General features: G+C 22.7%; 2 protein-coding genes across 2 annotated transcripts in view; both read left to right on the plus strand.

The window, feature by feature from the left end:
* The first annotated feature begins 274 nt into the window (after nt 1-274).
* On the plus strand, nt 275-1368 carry LOC129609932 (uncharacterized). The gene is made up of 2 exons (XM_055522222.1): nt 275-1078; nt 1136-1368. Exons 1-2 carry the CDS (start codon nt 613-615, stop codon nt 1174-1176), a joined length of 507 nt encoding a protein of 168 aa, XP_055378197.1. The 5' UTR covers nt 275-612; the 3' UTR covers nt 1177-1368.
* Nucleotides 1369-6290: 4922 nt separating this feature from the next.
* LOC129609931 (DEP domain-containing protein DDB_G0279099-like) overlaps nt 6291-20500 on the plus strand; it is a 118178-nt gene continuing 103968 nt past the window's right edge. Inside the window, exons 1-2 of the mRNA XM_055522221.1 lie at nt 6291-8102; nt 9702-11403. Coding sequence (XP_055378196.1) covers nt 11316-11403 — 88 coding nt within the window. The 5' untranslated portion in view covers nt 6291-8102; nt 9702-11315. The remainder of the gene's footprint in view (nt 8103-9701; nt 11404-20500) is intronic.

Consider the following 20500-nt stretch of genomic DNA (forward strand, 5'->3'; position numbering starts at 1 on the left):
GACATCTTCCCAAGAAACTTATATTTTTCATATAATTCATAAATCATATTATATTCGTTTGTATATAATTTAATTGAACCCACATCATATCTTTCTTTGTAGTTATACACACACATACAGTATATTTGTGTTTACTATACACGTGTATGTACACTTGTATATATTGCATTTAGTTAATCAAATTCTTAGAAAATACGAAAAAAATATTATGTATATATTTTATTTTCGAAGACATAAATTCAGTTCGAATTTTCTATTTCATTGAATCGGTATTGAAATAAATATTAAATTTTTTTCTATCTTTTGATTAACTTTGAAGAGCTTCTTTAATTTATACATCTATCTATAACTGTACATACGTAATATGTGTGTAATGTAATATTTTATCAAAATAATTCTTTTAAATTTGAACTGGGAATTAGTGTATTAGAAATTCATATATTAAAAAGAAAAAACAGAGAATCTTATTATAAGGAAAACATCATCATCGTCATATCACATAAATTTGTGAGCCAAAGTTGTGAAAATAAGGGAATCTTTAAGTTGAAAAAAAAATAAGTTTTTTCCTATTAGAATTGTACACAAAGTGGCTTGTTTCTTTTTTTAATAAAAATGTTGAATGAATTATTTAAAATGAAGGAAATTAATATTTTTAAATATTTATTATTAACATTATTTATAATAATCTTATTATTCCCTTATGAATATGATGCCCGTACCGAAACCACACAACGTTCTGTAATAACACCAACAACAGTTCCTCCTTCATCAGTTAAAAGTGCATCTACGAATTCAATTAATACAGCAACAGCTACAACAAATGCAAATAAAGAAAATACAAGTTTAAAAAAGAGTCAAAGTGCACCGGAATTAATCGATAAAAGTAGTAGTGATTTTATTGATGGTTTATTCCCAAAAAGACAATTTGATTTACGTATAAGTGCTGATCATGATCAACAAGTTGGTACTGATTTGGTAGCAGAGGCGATTGCAAAATTATGGCGATCAAAGAGTGGTAATACACAAATTGAAGGTACTGCAAAAATTGCACATCATACTGGACCATTTTCATCACAGGGTAATACTAGATATTCTGGATCATTAAATGTACATCATGAGAATTTTTAATTTATAGGATCAGATTGGCGTATTGGACTAAATGTTGTATTTACTTAATTAATATTATATAACAGACACCTTCTCAAATCCGTTAAACACATAATCTAGTTATAGTGCAATATTACGTTTAAAAAAAATAATTTGATCAAATAATTTCAATATGATTAAAATTTAAATTAATATTTTTTAAGAATTTCAATGTTATATAAAGTGATGTGATTGTTATATTAAGAAATTATTTTATTAAAAAAAAACAAAAAAAAAACAAAAAATTCAGTTTCATTATTCTCTTGTTATAAAATCAAATCAATTATTCAATTGAAGAATATGTAAATATTTTTATTTTTCTACAAGATCACATAATAAGGAATGATAACCTTTTTCATAACCTTTTGATAAAATATGCATATAATATATTTACAAACACATACTTGTATGTTCATACACAACGCTCAGCTCTAATATTATATTTTGGTGATTGTTCTCACAAACATCTTATAATCTTTACGTTTTAAAATTGAGTACAATCGAGTTTTACATAATAACAGAGAAGAGGTATACATCTTATCACATAAAATAGCAACATAAATAAAATTTTTATTCGAGGACAAGGCAATACCATTATTATGATTGAAGTTGAAACAGTGATGTAAGCTAACGGAAAGCATGAGTAGTAATGTCAGTAAAGAATTTACGTACAATGTTCAAATTACGTTTTTAAGAAAATTTTCAACTTTCCCGAAAATAACGCAATTGTTTCTATATATACGTACATATATACAAAAAACATAATTTTACAAAATTTTTTTCGGTTCAATAAAACTGTTTTAACTTAAATAATATAAAAAAGGGGCAAATTCGTCTTAATATTGCAGTGAATATAAAATTACAATCAATAATGTAAGAATTTCGAGCATCTTTTGATAAATCTACTCAAGAAGTAGAAAATGTAAGATTCCGAAAATGAAAATTTTAATTTAATTCTTTTTTTTCTACGTGAATTGCTGAAGTAAATTCTTAAGAAAGTTAAGATTCAGTTTAGCGGTGACACATAATAAAATTACAATCGTATTGTGTGCGAAATAAAAAAATTAAGAAAGTTTTCTCTTAAAATTAATTTTTCTTTTGAGTTTGCTGTCTATCGTAAGATTTGTAGTAAGAAGAAATTAACTTAATAAATGAAGTAATGTCCTAATTAATTTTTATTGAACACGTATCTATTTTGGCACAATTATTTTTTAACAAAAATCCTTAAATAGCAAGGTGTATTTAAAAAAGTTTCCTTAGAACCCTATATGTTAGTGTCATTTATCTATCGCAAAGCAAAATATCTTTAATTTATTATCTTTAATGCTATCCATTTTTATTACAATTTCAGTTTACTCCAAAATAAAAGAAAATTAAATTTATTAAATGTAAGAAAATATTTTTTATAAATTTATTCAGAAAAAAAAAATTTAACCAATTAGCATTTTCCAGAATACTAAACTGTAAAAATTCGTATATAACCTAATTAATTACTATTATAGAATTAATTTTAGTGTATCTTCCCATTATTTTCATTATTATCTCAATATTAAAAACAATTGCTATAAAGCATTTTTCAAATTGTATAATTAATGTAAAGTAGGACTCTTAGAGATTTTTTAGGAGTTTTTAAACTCATTTTCTTTCTCTTTTTAATATTCTTGATAAAATAGAGGAATCATACATATTCCATTTAAATATAGGCGGCGTATATTTTAAGTAATTAAGCATAATTACAAAAATTTCATTTTCTCTCGCTTTTATTTCGAATTTAATTTCCTTCATCTTATTATAAATTAATGCTATTTTATCTTAAATTGAATAATGTACACTATATAAATGTAGATAATATTACGATATATAAATTTAGGTATACCTATATTTATTTTGAATAAAATTTTTTATATACTTACTTATTACATACATTTATATAGAATAATAGGAATAATATTCATTATCGAAGGGAAATGAAAGAACAAATTTCAATGAAAACTACATTAAAATCAAAATTTATGTGTAATTAAATTTCTATTGAATGCAGTAAGCAGTGCTTTAGTTGTTGTTTGTTAAAAGCAGTGAAAATATCTTAAGATTTATTTACTGTCCATGTCTTTTATATACCAAAAAAAAAAAAAAATAACAATACACAGAATAATATTTAAAACAATGAAAAATTTCAGAAAAAACAAAAATTGTACTAACTGTTGTATAATAAAGAGGAATGGTACAGAAATCAGGGTAGGTATATTTTATAATATAAAAACGTTAAAATATGTGAATTAAAAAGAAAAAAAAAAGTAAAGAAAAAAATATTAAAATAAACTAACTACCATTTTATTTTTGCACCAGTAAATTTTCCATTGTTCTTTCATTAATTTAATATGATGCTTTAAATAAATAAGAAAGAGATAAAAAAGCATAAGGAAAAAAAAAAGTAATATAAATAAAAGTATGTGTGTGTTTGCATTTAAAAAAATTTTATATGGGCAATCCAAGAATTTTGAATTTTGCAATTCATAAGACTAAAATTGCTGTAACAATTTCTAAAATAAATTTCAATGTTACAATGTCTATTCGAATACATTCGAATTTCCTGTTATTGAGCATGTCAAAATTAAAAAGAGATGAAAGACTGTGAGCAATTTAGCAATTGTAGTTTTCATTCGGATATAGAGCGATAGAGAAAATTCCAAAAATAAGAGGTAAGAGGAGATTTTTAAGCTGATTGTGAAAGCTATACGTAAGTTTCCTATAATTTTTAAATTCTTTAAGTTTATAAATATCATTACTGCTGTTACATAAGTGGGATAGTTGTTGAATGTTAACATTAAATGAATTTTAATTAAAATAGTGTTTGACAAAAATTTTGTACAATTAATTTGAGTAATGTCTTATGGACTGCATATAATTAAAAAACTCATTCCAGAATTCTAATTTCAAATTACACTGCAGTCGCACAAAAACACTGGTTCACATTTTGAACTAATATTTGACCCGTGGCTTTCATTAGCCACTTTTCTACCCCAGGCTAGATTGAATTAAATTTATGAAATCCCTCCAAGAGTAGGTATGTCAATTGAAAAAAGGTACTTTGTTATTGCTGACATAAGTATGAAATAACTTTTGTACACAAAATTTCTTTAAAATTTTTAAACACATTGATTAGTGATAAACTTTCTTAAAATCTTCTGATGTGATATGTAATAAAAAAGCCACTATAAAATTCTAAACGCGATTTCATTGAACCCAAAGAGAAAATTTTAAGTAGGTGCTTGTTTATTGATCGTCCTTTTCTTATAAAAATGGTAAGGTAAAGAAAAATTTAATTTTCGAGCTGAAACTTTTAAATGTGTTGTGTGAAATTAAAACGTTCTACATTATCTTTGTGAGATTATCCGAAAAAGTAAGATTAACTAAATTAAATTTTCTTCTTGTTTTCAAAAATTTTTCAAAATCTTCAATTTGTTTTTGTATTCTTAATTTTTTTTTCATTCTCTTCTTATTCCTGTTTTTCAAATTGAGAATTTCGCAACTATATTACATTACAATGAAGATTTCTTTTTTTGCTTTGAAAAGAATATTATGACGACATCCTGATAAACCAATAATGATCGTTTCAAAGATTTTCTTCTTCTCATGGAGGCAAAACAAAAAAAAAAAATGAAAAACTCATCAAATTGAAAAAAAAAATTAGAAAAAAAAAACGCTCGTATAATAATTTTTTGCTTTATTTTTTTTTTAAAAAAAAAAAAAGAAGTTCTTTTCTCTTCTTCACTTACAAAATTGCGTTTTTTTTTTCTTATACATACTAAGCTTCAAAGAAATTACTTTTAATCCGGAAAAAAATTACATAAAATCCCCGAGAAATATAAAATTTTAATAAAAAATTTATTATAAGTAAAAATTTTGAATTTCCTTGATATTGTCGGATCTTTAGGATAACATTATATTTTTTTTTCTGTTTTTGTTTTCGTTTTATGAATTGAGGATACGAAAATTATTTTGTATTCAGTCGTAAGAGTAATTTTTCTCTTTCTTCTCAAAAAATATTAAATATTAAATTTTTAAATTAAAAATTTTGAAAAAGAAAAATAATTATTTTTAAGTAGAACTTAATTAAAGCGTAAAAGCGAAGCCGAATATCAATAAATTTTGAAAAAAAAAATATGAAAAGCTTTATAAATATATTTGTGAGCAATTGTAAGCTCTTAACAGTACATTAGAAAATGAGCATTTTATATAAGCCAATACTAAGAATTTCACTTGATTTTAATAATTTAAACAACATAAAATTAAAACGTTATTAATATTACTTAATAGCAAATATTTAATTTGATTCGAGGAAATGAAATGCGATTAATCCTAATAAATATTAATAATTTTCAATATTAATAATTGGTATTTACTAAAATAATTGCAAAGTATGCGATATAATTATTTATCATGTTCTTAATCCGAACTGAAATATTTTTATATAGAAAAGCATGAGATCATGTACTAATTAAAAGCTAATTAGGCCTTGTATTATTGAACGTTTCTAGTTAATTAACATTTTGACTTTTTCAAACCGAAAAATCAATAGCTTTCAAAATGAGTTGATCCATTGATCATCCATAAATTGAAGTTAATCTTCAATTTGTACAATATTTTAAATTCTAATTTTATATAATATACAGGGTGTTTCACATAAGGCGGCAATTAGTTTCAGCGGTGACTCTTTCATAATTTTCCAGCAAAAAGTTGTATAGGTGAGGGAGGGTACAGATATACTCGTTTTTGAGCTACAGCATATTGAAATAAAAGGTACAAGATATTATTTCCTGCGAACCACCCTGCGTATTATGAAACAAGAAAAAATGAAAGCATGAAAAGAAAGAAAAAGTAAGTTATTGTATTGGTAAGGGACAGTTTCGTACAGCATACTCTGATGTACGTTCCAAAGGAATAAGCACACTTGTACTTCAGTACTAATGCCATTTAAGGACAAAGAAAGTAGTATTTGATATAAATAAATTATGTAGATGTTGTTTTGAAATTTCTTTACTATATTATCATTTTTCAGTTTCATACCTATATAGCTGTATACAATATATTACAATTATTTGCAATAGTATAAAAAAGCTTACATAAAATATAAGTAAATATTTTCAACTTACAATCATACTAAATACATAATATAGACTCCCATAATTCCTTTTTCTTGTAAACTCTTACATAACTTTTTTATCACATTTTTAATAATAATTTTTTTCTTCTTTTTATATTTTTAGCAAACGAAACACAATAAAACTTGTAAAAGACAGCAGAGGCTTCAATATTCCACAATATCATAAATGGTATTCAACATTATGCTATTTCAGTAAAGAAGCCTCCCTATTACAGTAACCAACTTTATAGAATATCTAGCAATAGCACTTAATTCCAACAGCATAAAAAAAAAATAAAATTTAACGAGTGTAATTTTTAAGTTTAAATAAAAGACCACCAAACACATAGTCTCTTCAATGACTAAAAGGAAGAGTAATGAAATGGTGAAATAAAAAAAAAATGAAATGAGAAAATAGGACGTAAAATATTCATTTCGGTGAAAAAAAAAAGAAAAAAACCCAAAAACGAAAACGAAATAATTTGTAAGTGAAATAAAAACACAAAAAATGAATTCAATATGCAACGAAGAAAAAGGAACAATTATGCTCTATCCTTGCGTATAAAACTGAGAAATGAAAACATGGACTTAAAGAAATAATAAAAAAAAATTAAATCAAAAACAAAACATTCTTATTACTAAAAATCCTTTGAAAGGATACAAGCAAGAAGAAAATCAGAAAAAAAAAATAGAACAAAAAAAAAAGAAATGCAAAGGAAATTAAGACTTTAAAGAGCAAACGAAAAATCATTGCAGTTTTGTTTTTACGTTTTTTTTCCATTTTTCGTATTAAAAATAATAATTTTTAACTTTATTAAAAAATCTTCTCTTTTTATTCTTCTTCAAGGATAATTTTAGAGTGATCTTTTATTGGATTTATTAAAAATACTAAAAAACAAAAAAAAAATTTTTAGGCTGAATATATAAAAACAAAAAAAAATAAAAAATACACATAAAATGTTCAAATTTATAAAATGAAAAAAAAAAGTTATTCTATCCTGTTATTAAAGGATAAAATAAGATTTTTTAAGTCTTTGAAAGAAAAAACAAAATAAAAACGAAAATGAAAAACTCATCACTTTAATCCAATAAAAATCATTTTTGAGCCCATCTCCCCTTATTTTACTTACATACACATTCTCATATTAATTTAATGGCAAAATATCCAACTAAAAAAAAAAAACAGAAAAATTAAATATATAGGACACTGGAGCTCTCTTTTAAAAGAACATTCAAACATAAAAAATTTATTTTAAATAAAAATAAAGAAAAAAAAAATTACAAAAAAAAATATTCTAAAGATTAAAAATGGATGAAATTTTTGTTTAAACTGAAATCAAGGACATGAAATTTTAACAGATTTGTTTTGTTCTAGCTTTAGATTGGTGAAGCAGTGAAGTAAAAATAAAACAAAAAAAAAATATTTAATTTTGCTTTTGATTTATTTTTAAATTTTTCTTTTTACTTTTTTTTTGCCTTTTTTATTCACTATAAATTTGATGATCTTAATTAAATAAATGAAATAATATTGCAAAATTAAATTAATTTATATTAGGCAGAATATTTTACTTTATCAGATCAGGGACAAATGAAGTTATAGTCCAAGTTTTTTGATATTATTCAATAATGAAAAGAAAAATTATTTGGAAAGTCTTAAAATTTTTTTTAAGATTTAAAAAAATAAATATTTTTAAAAAGTGGATGAAAAAGCGCCCAATAATAAGGTATAAAACACACTGATATATAGAAGTATGTAAAACAAATTATGCGAGAACAATTTAATAACATAAGATTCTGCGTTAAATTAAGAGTTAAGTATGAGAGAGGGAGCCAAAGTATAACATTCCGTTTTGCATACATTATTTAATTTAATTTGAATATTCTTTATTTTATAAGGCTGATAGAAATAACTTTATTTTATTGAAAAAATACATTTAGTAAATATAGACTTACACCCAGAAAAATTTGGGAATTATAACAAATAGTTAAATAATTTCTAGAATTATCAATAAATGAAAAATACTAATAAGAAAGTTCAAATTTTCTGTTATATGTAATGTTGTTAATTTAACAGTTCTTAAGATAATTGCAAAAAAAGAAATACATAGTTTTAATTGAATTTCGCAGAGTATATAAAGAACGTTTAAAGTTAAATTATTTATAATTTTTATATTGATTTCATTATTATGATAGTATGTTTACTATTATGATTATTTGAATCCTATTTACTATTATCACGTTAGAATTCAACTGAAAAAAATGAAAAGTTACAAGTAAAATTGCAGTAGCGTTAATATTGAATCTCTTTCTTTTTTTTAATTTGCTTTTAAAACTAACTGCTTAAAACTACTACTATGTCTCATCGCTTAAACAAGATAGATAACAGGATAAAGTAAAAGAAAAAAAAATGCTATATTTGAAAACGGAAAATTTGTAGAAAAAATCATAATAAATTATACAACATATATATTAACATTATGGAAAATTATATAGAAGACAAATAAGGCATAAAAAAAATAATAAAAGTAAAAAATAAAAATTTTCATTTCTTATATAAGTAATCAACAACAACAAATATATTATAGCATAGTGTGGGTTTTTTTTTTATATTTAATACACATTTTTTGTACTGAAAAATTCACATTAACATCCTACTGCTGTTTAATAGTGTTATCATCAACAATATAGAAGTAAGAAAGAAGGCCAACAACAACAAAGAAAAAAAACATCGAAAAATGAAAGTAAAAAGTAGAGCAAAAAATCAAACATAACAAAAAAAAAATAATAATAATAAAATAGATATCCACTGCCCTGATAGTTAAGTTAAGTATTATGATGCCCTAAGATGTGAATAACAAGGCAAACAAGGAAAGAGAATGTAACAAAAATATAAGAAATTGAAGAACAACAAAAAAGGATAATAGAAGAAACTTAAAAAAAAATTTTTTGTACGCTATTAACCAAAGCAGAAAAAAAAATTAACGGGAAACACTAACCAATAGAGTTTAAAACGGTAACAAAAAATATCAAAATAAAAAAACAAAAAAAACGAAATCTTCGATTAAAAGATTAGAAAAGGAAAAAAAATTTTTTTGGTTTTTTATTTTGTTTTTTTGTTTTTGTTTGTTTTTATCCCTACCACGAATTTCCGCTATAAGATCAATAGGATATTTCAAACACAAACAAAATGATAATAAACTAAGAAAAAGAGAGGAAAAAAAAACCTATTTTTTTAATAGAATTTCATTTTTTTTTTCAAGGATATCAGGTTATTTAAACGATGCAAGTAAAAAAACATACATAATATATACATAGATCTATAGGAAATTCGGCAATATTATAAGAAAAAAAAAATAAAATAAAAAATTGAAAATTTTTTCTCTATTATAAACATTTTTCTATTTTTTAGGATAGCCAACATACTATAAGCGAACCTATTTACAATAATAATAATAATAATAATAATAAAAAATAACAATAATAATAATAATAATATAGTAAATAAAATTACAATAATAACAATAATAATGATTATATAAAAGCTAAGAAAAAAATATCATTTTGTTAGAATATATAAAAAATATTCTGAAAAAAAAAACACATACTATGAAAATAAAATTAAGGATAAAATAGTGAAAAAAATATAAGTGAAAAATACTAGAAAGAAAAAAAAATTTTCAATATACCAAAATATATACAATATACAAACGGTATATGCTATTATAATAATAATAATTTAGAAAATAATAATGTCAACTTTTTTTGCTGCACAATATTTGCCTATAAATTGTTTTCATTATAGGGCAATATTATAATATTTTACTACTAATTTAATATAGTTAGTATATGTATATAATAAAAAATAAAAATATACGAGTGTAATATAGAAAATTGAACAAAAAGACCTAATTTTTTCACTGTTATACTCTGGTGTTTGTTATTTTTTTTTAAATTTAATATGTGAAATATTGATTCACAAAAACTAAAGTATAACAATACATAGCTATGTATGAGAAAAGGATTTTTAGGAAATAAAAAAAAATTGATTGAAAAAATAAATTTGTAGCCATTCTTTTTTTTTAATAAGAGCTTAAAAAATTTAAAAGGATTTTTATACTATTAAAATAATATTATCTACACACATATTTCTTTTTGTATACTAAAAAATTTGTAAATTTTTTATAATTATATGAAATTTGTGTATGTATAACTGTTATATAATATATAAACAATATAATAATATAGTGTTGAATTTCGTTTGTGCGACCAGCAAAAACGAAAGAAAAATAATTTCATAAAACAAAATTAAAGTACGTAATCTTAAAAGTTTAATTATAAAAATAAAATATGTGAAAACTTCACTCATTCAACAATAATATTGAATAAGAGAAAATTCATCATAAGAACAACACAGAATAAAAGAACTAACAACAAGAAAAAATCCTTAAATTATTTTGTTTTTAGAAAGATGCAATATGACAAATTAGATCTTGAATTTAATTTGAAATAATATTGTAGAAAAACAAAAAAAAACTAAAAGAAAATAACAAAATTCGTTTATTAATCCATTTTTATTTCTTTTTGTTTTTAACTTGTTTTCGTTTCGTATAGAATCGTTCATTTTGTCGGTTCGGTCAATAGTTCGGTCGGTTGGTTGTTTCGATACTTTGATTTCGTTATTCTATTAAATTTATTCTTTTCTTTTGCTCTTTTTTTCTCTATTCTTTCGCTGTTCGCTTCGTGTACATAAAAGAAAACAATGAAAACATAGTAACAATAATATTTTTTTCTTATTAAGAAAAAGAGACAAAGTAAGAAAATAATAATAATAAAAAGTAAAATAATAATAATAAGAAAATAAAAAAAACATAACATAAAACGAAAACAAAACGAAAGAAAAAAAATAAGAGAAAATAAATAGAGAATAAGAAGAGAAAAGAAATAATAGAAGAAGGAGGAAACAAAAACAACAAACAAACAAAAAAAGAATCGTTTCTAACTGGAAATTACTGATGAAATAATAATGGCGTCTTTGGATTTAACAAAACCAAATATTTTACGAATGCTTACGCTGCTATTTGTAATATCAGTCACTACAACGACAGTTAATGGTAAGTTTGATTTTATATAACGTATTTTGTTGTTATTGTTATTACATTTTTTATTCTCTTTGTCTTTCTTTCTTATAATATTAGTTGGTTTTTTCTGACTTACTTTTATTTTTGTTTTCTGTTAAATATTTTTAACAATTTTGTTTTTCTATTGATGTTTCTTTAGTTTTGTGAAATTTTTTATATGTTTTTTTTTTGTTTTTTTGTTTTTTTTTTTAGGAAATTTATTTAATTCATAAAAAGGAGTCTTTATATTTTTAGAAAAATTTCAAAAATGTCGCTGTTGTTTTGTCTTTCTGTTTATTTTCATTTTGTGTATTTAAACAATCCAATTGAATTAGTTTTTATTTTTTTCTGTTTTAATTTGTTTTCGTTTTTTTCTGTGTAAAAAAAGCTGTATATACAGTTACCTATAATATTATGTTTAGCAATAAAGTATGTGTTTAGTAATAAAGTATATACTTTATTATACATATCTATTTATGAGAATATGTATGTAAAGAAATGAACATTTAGTACAAATATTGCGTTGTGTATTGTTATGATCTTGATATTTTCTCATTGTAATGTAATGACAACCAAAATCAGTGACGTTTGTCAGTGTTTTAAGGTCAAAATTATGTTTTGAAAATTGACAGATAATTTATTAACAAGTAACAAGTAAAAAATAAATTATAAGAACTTTTTGTTAGGCTTCATGATTTCAAGTAAAAATTTTAGTAAAACTTTAATATAATGATGTACAGAAATGATGTACAGGAAACTGGCATAACTACATACGTAAAAATAGGTATGAGCATATGCATATGCATGTGTGCTGTAATTTAAAATGAAATATAAGCACGACATTATAATTAAATAATGGTCGATAATGACGAAGAGTAGGCTTTCGAGGAAGAAAATGTTTTGCATTTGTTGTTATACTTATACTATGAGCTATAAGTTGTTCGTAAAGCTGTAAACTTAATAAAACCAGGAAATTAATCAATAAATGAATAAAAATTTTTTAATTGTCTCTTTTTCCATTTGTATGTACGTTTTATATAGCAACACCATAGTATGAATTTCATTTGATAAGTCTATAAATAAGTATTTTAAATTTTGCCCCTTTCGAGTCATATTTATTCCACCAAAAACCAGTGTTAGACAATCATTGAAGTAGTAAAAAGAACACTACGCTAGACGCTGATTCAAGTTGAAAACGAATTTGCATGATATTTGAATTTTAGTACCAAAAGAAAAGTTCTGTAGGCCATATGTTTGTCGACCCATCACTATAAATTTTGGAGAAAAATCTACTATTTTTTAATAAAAGCTTTTTTAGTAAAAGCTTCCATAAAAATTAAAAGACGGGAGTACAATACGAAAGCAAAAAAAAAACAAAATCAAGTGACGTGAGTTGAAATATCACGATGTAGCTGAAACAGTAATACGTTACCAGTAGAGGTTAACCATCTTAAATATTGTTTTTTTAATCGCGTCTAGTTATTGTACACGGAATCGCCACTGATACAATCATTGTTGCGTATATATTTATGTGATAAATATTATACAGAAACAAAATTATCCTCCTAAAAAATAATAAGAGAAGTAAAATGAAAATAATAAAAATGCAAAAACAAAATGAACCAAAAAAAAAAAAAACAAATTGAGAAAATTAAAGAAAATAACTTATGTTAGCAATTTTCTTCCTTCTGGAATAATATTAGTAAAAATTAAAATAATAACAAACCAACTGAAAGAAAATTAGGAAGAAAAAGAGAAAAACAAAACTTAAAAAATATAAAAAGAAATTGGTATTTATATTTTTTCATATTCCAAGGATATTAATAGTGGGATAGGAAATATTATATTAACTAAAATTTGATTGGAACGATTACACACATGTGCTACATACATACACATACAAATTTTCACAATATTCCACACCAAGGTCAATATTATTATGATAACATTTAATACTGTATGTATATGTATATATATATATATATATATGTGTATATTGGCGACCTTTTTGTTTCTTTTATACAAAACGTTATACTTTAAATAATATAGAGAAAGTTAAAATCATAATGCTTTACAGAAAACTTAAATTCAAAATGGAGTAGCTATTACTTATAGTTAAGGATAAAGTGGGAACTATACAGTAGTATTACATACAGTAATATACTATAATAATATTAAAAATGTTTTTGAACAAACATTAAATATTTATGATGAAAAACATATTAAAGAAAATATTGAATTGATTCAAAAAAAAAAAAAAATAAAAAAAATATATTTTTAATGTAAAAATGTTTTGTTTTTCTAGTTATTTTTTATAATTTTTATATTTTCATATTAGTTTTACAATATTTGTTTTCTTGTAATTTAATAATATAAAATTTAATATTGTGTCTATGCATAACATATGTATGTATACGTAGAAGTACAGTTATTTTGAAAACGTCTTTGACATTTTCTATACTTGAGTCTATAAGATATTGAATTTTTATTAAAAAAAAAAAATAATTTTTCTTCAATTTTTAATTTAGCTAATGAAAAAATTAGAAAAGAAAAGAGCAATAAAAGAAGAAAACGACTGATTAAGGTCAAATATTATAAGAATAAAATGAAAGAATTGGCGTCTAAATATTAATGTTTACTAAAAAGATTTCCTCAAAAACTTGGAGTAAAATTATAATTTTCAGCAAAAGTATGTCACTGAAAGAAAATTTTAATTAAGGTTATAATTTTGCTATTCGGAATGTAGGTCAAATAGTAATATTTTAACATTTTATTGAATAATTAAATAATGTTTTTTTATAACATTTCTTTTTGATTTATAATATAGAATAGAATCGTGTTCAATTTAAATATACTGATGCTTATACAATAAATCGTAATTCATAAAATCTCTACAGAAAGACTAAGAACTTTAAAAAATTCGATCATTATTATTATAAAATATTAATTAATTAACTAGAATTCTTAGATATTTTTTCAGTTCTATATAGCTTGCATTAATAAATTTGCCATTCAACATAAGATTAAACAAATTTTTAACATTATATTTATAAAAAGTATTTAAAAAGAAAAAATTTAATAATTGAGCTCTGCCTATTCGTATGTTCGCTCCTACTCGCATGCTCGCATCCTTATTTTCTGTGTGTGTTCAAACTTTGTAAATTAGTCACAGATAGAAAACCAAAACTACAGGTTACTAAATTAAATTTTTGTTTAAATTAAATTTTCTTTTCTCATTTTTGATATTAGTCTTTCTTCTATAGACGCAATTAATTGACTTTCTTCTATAGACGAAATTGAAATGCAATTAATTTAACATAAAAATGTTGACAAATTGCAAAATTTTAATAAATTTTACAATTAATTAAATTGTCTGTTTCACGTTACAATAGAAAATGAGATTAATTAATAATAAAAAACCAGCCATAATCGGAATGATTTTCTGGAACTTTTTCATTTTATAAAAATTAACTCCAATAAGCTACTATACTCGTAATTGTAATAATATTTTGTTCTTCCTTATTTTTAATCTGCTTTCTTATTTGAAAATTTATTACAAAGTTTATTTAATAAAAGAAATCTATACATAATATTAAAATTGGAAATTTTCAATTTTAGAAAACTATAGTTGTTTCTGGTTTTCTTTGTTTTCTTTTTTTCTCGTAGTAAAAACTAAATTTTAATTTAGTTTTTGCCGACCTTTGATTGTATTTTATTCTTGACTTTTGATGATGAATAAATTTGAATAGAAATCGCTAAAATATAACGAAAAAATAAAATTTCTCTAAAAAGTTTAATAAAAGTAGAATATAAAAAACTAAAAAAAAAAATATTACAACAATTCTTACTTTTTCTATGAATATTATTAAGTATTTCATTTCTTATCGCATTTTGTAACAATGTTAAATAATTGGAACCATGCTTCGAAAAATCTTTTTCGATTTATAATACTGATATATAAAAATTTATAAATAACAAAGTTAATTAGAAAAACTTTTAGAAAAAAACGAGACACGCAATACCAAATAATTCTTCTCACTTGAAAATTATATTGTTCAAGTATAAGATAGTTACTCACTTTCTTCTCACTTTCCGAGTAAAATAACGAGATAGACGATCAGGCCTTAAATGTTACAATATCAGCAACATTTTATGTTGCTTGAAAATCTCAGTTTTTAAAATTTGGATCAATTTCAACCAATAGTTCATTATTAGAACATTGTGCACTTGGCAAAGTATATTTATTAATTAAAGAATTTATATTGTGTCATAATAATTTATAATTCTGAGATCCTGCCAATAAAAGGATAAAATAATGTTATCTATTAGATACATAGATATAGCGAAATTAAAATAAAATTTTTTTTAAAACCTGGGAGCAAGTGAAAACTTATAAAAATGACTAAATTTTAAGAAATAAAAATTTTTTCCAATCCTATTACTAATCTTGCATTCAGCATGATAAAGTTCAAGGAAAATATTTATTATGCGCATTGTGCTATGCTTATTGCGAATAAATCACCTTATATAAACATTTGGCTTCAACCTTCTTGCTTTTGAGTATCTGACAGTTGACTTGATTAACTTATATTTAATATTATTTTTCCTTTCCTTTGTCAAAATGTTATAAAAACAAAAACATTTTATTATTATTTTAGTTTGTTGCTTACATATAGTTTCACTATAAATAGAGCTTTTTATTACTTACCATAATATTCTAATGTAGTTTTTCATCATTTTACTTCGAGTTGTACTTTATATTTTTAATTTAGATTGTATAATAACAAGGTTGGAAAGTTATTATTGGAATACATAGTAAAATCACCTATTTTTAAAAGAAAATTTTGTTCTTTTTACTATTTTTTTCTTTCTTATGAAATCGGAAAGTTTTTATAATCAAAAGTTGTAAGGAACTAAATTTATTAAAAACTCTTCTTATTAATAATTTTAAATTTTGTTTTTTATAATATTTTGATTTTAAAATCTAAAACTTAATTAATTTTTTGTAAAGCTTGTAATTTGTAACTGACTTGAGTCTTGCTTGTTTTGAGTATTTTTATATGGGTAATTTTTAAGCAACTTTTTTAAAACAATTCATGGGGTGCTCATAATATTTCATATACTGTCATTGACAAAGTATACAAAATTTGAGACCTATTCAATGTTAATAAAGAAAAGACAAATAATAATATGTAATATTATATTTGAAAGAAATTTCGGCAAATAGATACTCTAACTTATAAACGTGTAAGAGTAATAAGTACTTTTAAGTACCTAATTGAAAATTTTTAAATATCATCTTCTTTTTTAAATAAAATTGATGAAATTTTAAAATATTTTAAAAATTGCATACATTTAGGATGAGGGAAAAAAAATTAATTTGATGCTTTAACATAATGCTCCATTTTAAGGGTTAGTTGCGTAGGTTAAGAAAAATAATTATATTTTTGATGGCATGGTATAGAAAGTTTGCAGTTTCCGAAATATATGGTACCGAAAATTCCAATTTTACAAATTTCGAGATGGTGAAAGTGCGAAGAAATTTTATTCCAACGAAATAAACTATTTATGAGTATCTAAAAGTTGTTAAAATTTCAGACTCCTACAGCTTATTGCACAAAAAAAAAACGATATGAAAAATTTGAAAAAAAGGGTTTCTTTAAAATAAAACTAAAAAAAAATGACGTTTTTAGTTTTTTGAGGCGCGATAAATTTTGGAAGGGGAGAGATAGGAAAAATTTTTTTTCTACGAAAGTAATTTTCTGTTATAGATCTATTTATATATGATAGTGCAGCTTTCTATGTTCAAAAGTGTAGAAGTTTTGCAAACATGTTCACGGTCGGACGGACGCACAGTTTCGCTCTGTGAATGAAGACTTTTTTTTTTAATTTTTCAAGTTCTAAATTTTATTTAATATAGCAAAAACTATGAAAACTTACGGGTTACTTTTTATTCCAAAATTATATTTTTTTATTTTTCACAACATGAAACCCACTGGCCGCACTGAATAATTTAATGTTCAATGTTATTGGTAAGAAAACTTAATAAATAACAGTAAATGTTTTATTATATAATTCCTTTATAAATTCAATTATTATACGAAATCCGAAAAAATGAAAACTAATACTTTTACTTATTAAACTATAAAAAAAAATTCAAAAATTTTATCAAACAATTGAATTAAGGGAAAGTTTTTATCTATTTGATTTGCTTTAACCATTTTAAAGAATCAATTTTAAAATTTAGCAATAATTACGGTAATAATACCAATGAAAAAAAATAACAATAATAAAATAAAGAATTAATTTGCAACTAGAAATTGTAATTACATAAAAAAATAGAAACAAAAATTTTAAATAGAGTAATTAATTTTTTTTGTAAACAATGTTATTAAAATTTGCAGTACAAATTTGGCTTATGTCATTTTTTTGAAAAATTATTGCAATTAATTCTTTGTTTAAAATGAATTTGTTTTTGAAAATTTTCAATATATTTGTAATATTGTGCGCATAACTTGTGCATTAAATAAACACCATGTTTGTATTGCTAATAATATTATTATTAATAATTTTTGTAGTTCTATGACACCATAATGCTAATCAATGCTATTATAATTAAAATATAAAAATTTTTTTTTATTTAGTTTGATAACTTTGATTATTTCTATGTAAATTTATTGTTATTATTGAAATTTAAATTGAAAAAAAAAATTAAGAGATTTTGTGTAAAATTTTTCCATGTATATTTATTTTTTAAGATTTTAATAGTGCAAAGAACAATCTTTAATAATAATAATAAAAATCTGATGTGATCAGCACCCTACAGATTGCAATGTGTTTTGTCTAGTTTGACGAAAAGTGTTACAGAGGATTAGGACAATGTTTTTTAAGCATTTCTTTTCAATATTAAAGAAGTTAGTAAACATTTAGTTAGTATACATAAAAAATTTAAACTGTACTCTTAGTAGATACTAATTCCTGAAATTTAGTACAGACCAGAACTCAAATACTGAAGTTATTAACAGCCGACTCCAAGTCATTTATTGAATTTTAATAAAATTAGTTGATTATTTCTCTTTATATGTGCATAAATGTAAAATCGTAAAGCGAAAAAGTTCAAACCGGCAGACTGATATTCTTATGAAAAAAGTTTATTTAAGCTTCCCTACCATGGAGAAATGCGTTCCTACCGAAAACTTAACATCTGAAATTTGATTATCACATAATATCCCTTATTATATGCAATGCGGTCGGTAATAATAAAAAAGATTGATTTTTCTGTATATTACTTTTGAAAATTTATCGTTAAATACTATCAAGTTATTTTCATAACAACATTATAATTTGACTACTATTAAACAATTAACAATTTTTCAGGATAACAATAAATATTAATACAATTTTAAACTTCCATATGTACTCATAATAGCACTGTTCACATATAAACTGAAAATAAAGCACTTAATATTATATCCATAACTTTCAGCCCTGAATATCTCAATACATTAAGATCTTCATCAAGAGATTAAAAAAATATATTGTAAAATATTTGTAAATAAATTTGATAAGTGATCAGTCGTACTCATATATAGTAAGATTAAATTCGAAAGCCAGTGCATATCGAAACTTTAATATTGTATTACAAAAATATTTTTGTGGAATATTGCGATATCATAAAATTTTTATCCATTTTGATTATAAAATCAATAAGCTGATGATAATATATGCCTGTATGTATGTGGATCATATGGCTATAGTTGTTTTCTAAAAGACAGACGATGTACGATTTATAATAAATGGTGATAAAATTTTATTTGTGTAATAAATATCTGTATTACTTACACTTGTCATCAATGACGAAAAAGACAATATCAGTAATGGCCAATTATTGTCCCTATATTACTGGAATAAAAAAAAAATATAATAATAAAAACCTAGATAATATTTTTATCCTTATGATTTTCCACACGTTTGTTTTCCAAGAATTACAATGTACAAGTACATACATTTAAAATTGAAATGTTTTTTTTCTTTTTTTATGTCCTTTATTGTAATTTAAATAAGTGGAAAAATAAATAACGCGTGCAGTTTCCTTTTATTATATTAAATAACAATACCATATAATACATTACTTATATGTGTATATGGACACCGAATGTATGTATGTAAACTCTTATATTATTTCGCATTTTTTTTTTTGTTTTGTGTAAATAATAAATTAAGTCTATTGAAAAATATCATTATACATGTGCAAAACAAAAAAAAAATGGAAAATATTAAAAAAAAGATGTCCTAGTTTTCGATAGCTATGTAGAATATACCTATATTATACATAGCTGAATCATGAATATATTTTTCGCTTATATTCCATACATATATACATTTTCGCATATAAATAATACATGAGTGTAAGTTTCTTTCTTTTTTTTATGTAAATAATAACTAGTAATAAAATATAATTTTACATGCACAAAACGAAAAAAAAAAATAATGTTCATATTTATATTCAGATATTATTTTGTTGAATAATGTTATAAGAGAACAGAAAATTCATTTTAAAGTGTCGCATCCTCAAATGTAGGTATAGTAGTATCGTAATGACTTTGAATTATTCAAGAGTATTTTTTGCAATACAAAACAATTCAAGCTATTAAATACACGCCATTATTCAATTCAACTAAGATAAAAATAAAGAAAAAGAAACATAATAGTAATGTTAGAATCAAAATGGAAAATTTTCGGTGAAAAATTTTTGTTCAGAACATTTCAGAAATTAAGCAATTATTTTAAAATAGGCTGTGGTTTTTAAATTTCAAATTTTCGAATTTTTTCAATTAAATTTTTATTTCCGCCAAAATATTGGAAAGTTAAGTAACTTATAATGATTATCGGCTTAAAATTAATTTATAAAATTTTAGTTTAAAAATTTTAACAACAATGCGGAAGAAATTTTCAGATGCCTATTTTAAAAATTTTAAATATTACTTCGGTTCTGTTTATTGAACTGGAAGTAGATAGCGTTGTACTTATAAAATAATGGGTGGCAATAATTTTTAAAAAATGGGAATCTAGTAGATATTCAATATCATTT

The sequence above is a fragment of the Condylostylus longicornis genome, unplaced genomic scaffold, assembly GCF_029603195.1.
Source record: "Condylostylus longicornis isolate FDR11 unplaced genomic scaffold, ASM2960319v2 ptg000040l, whole genome shotgun sequence".
NCBI lineage: Eukaryota > Metazoa > Arthropoda > Insecta > Diptera > Dolichopodidae > Condylostylus > Condylostylus longicornis.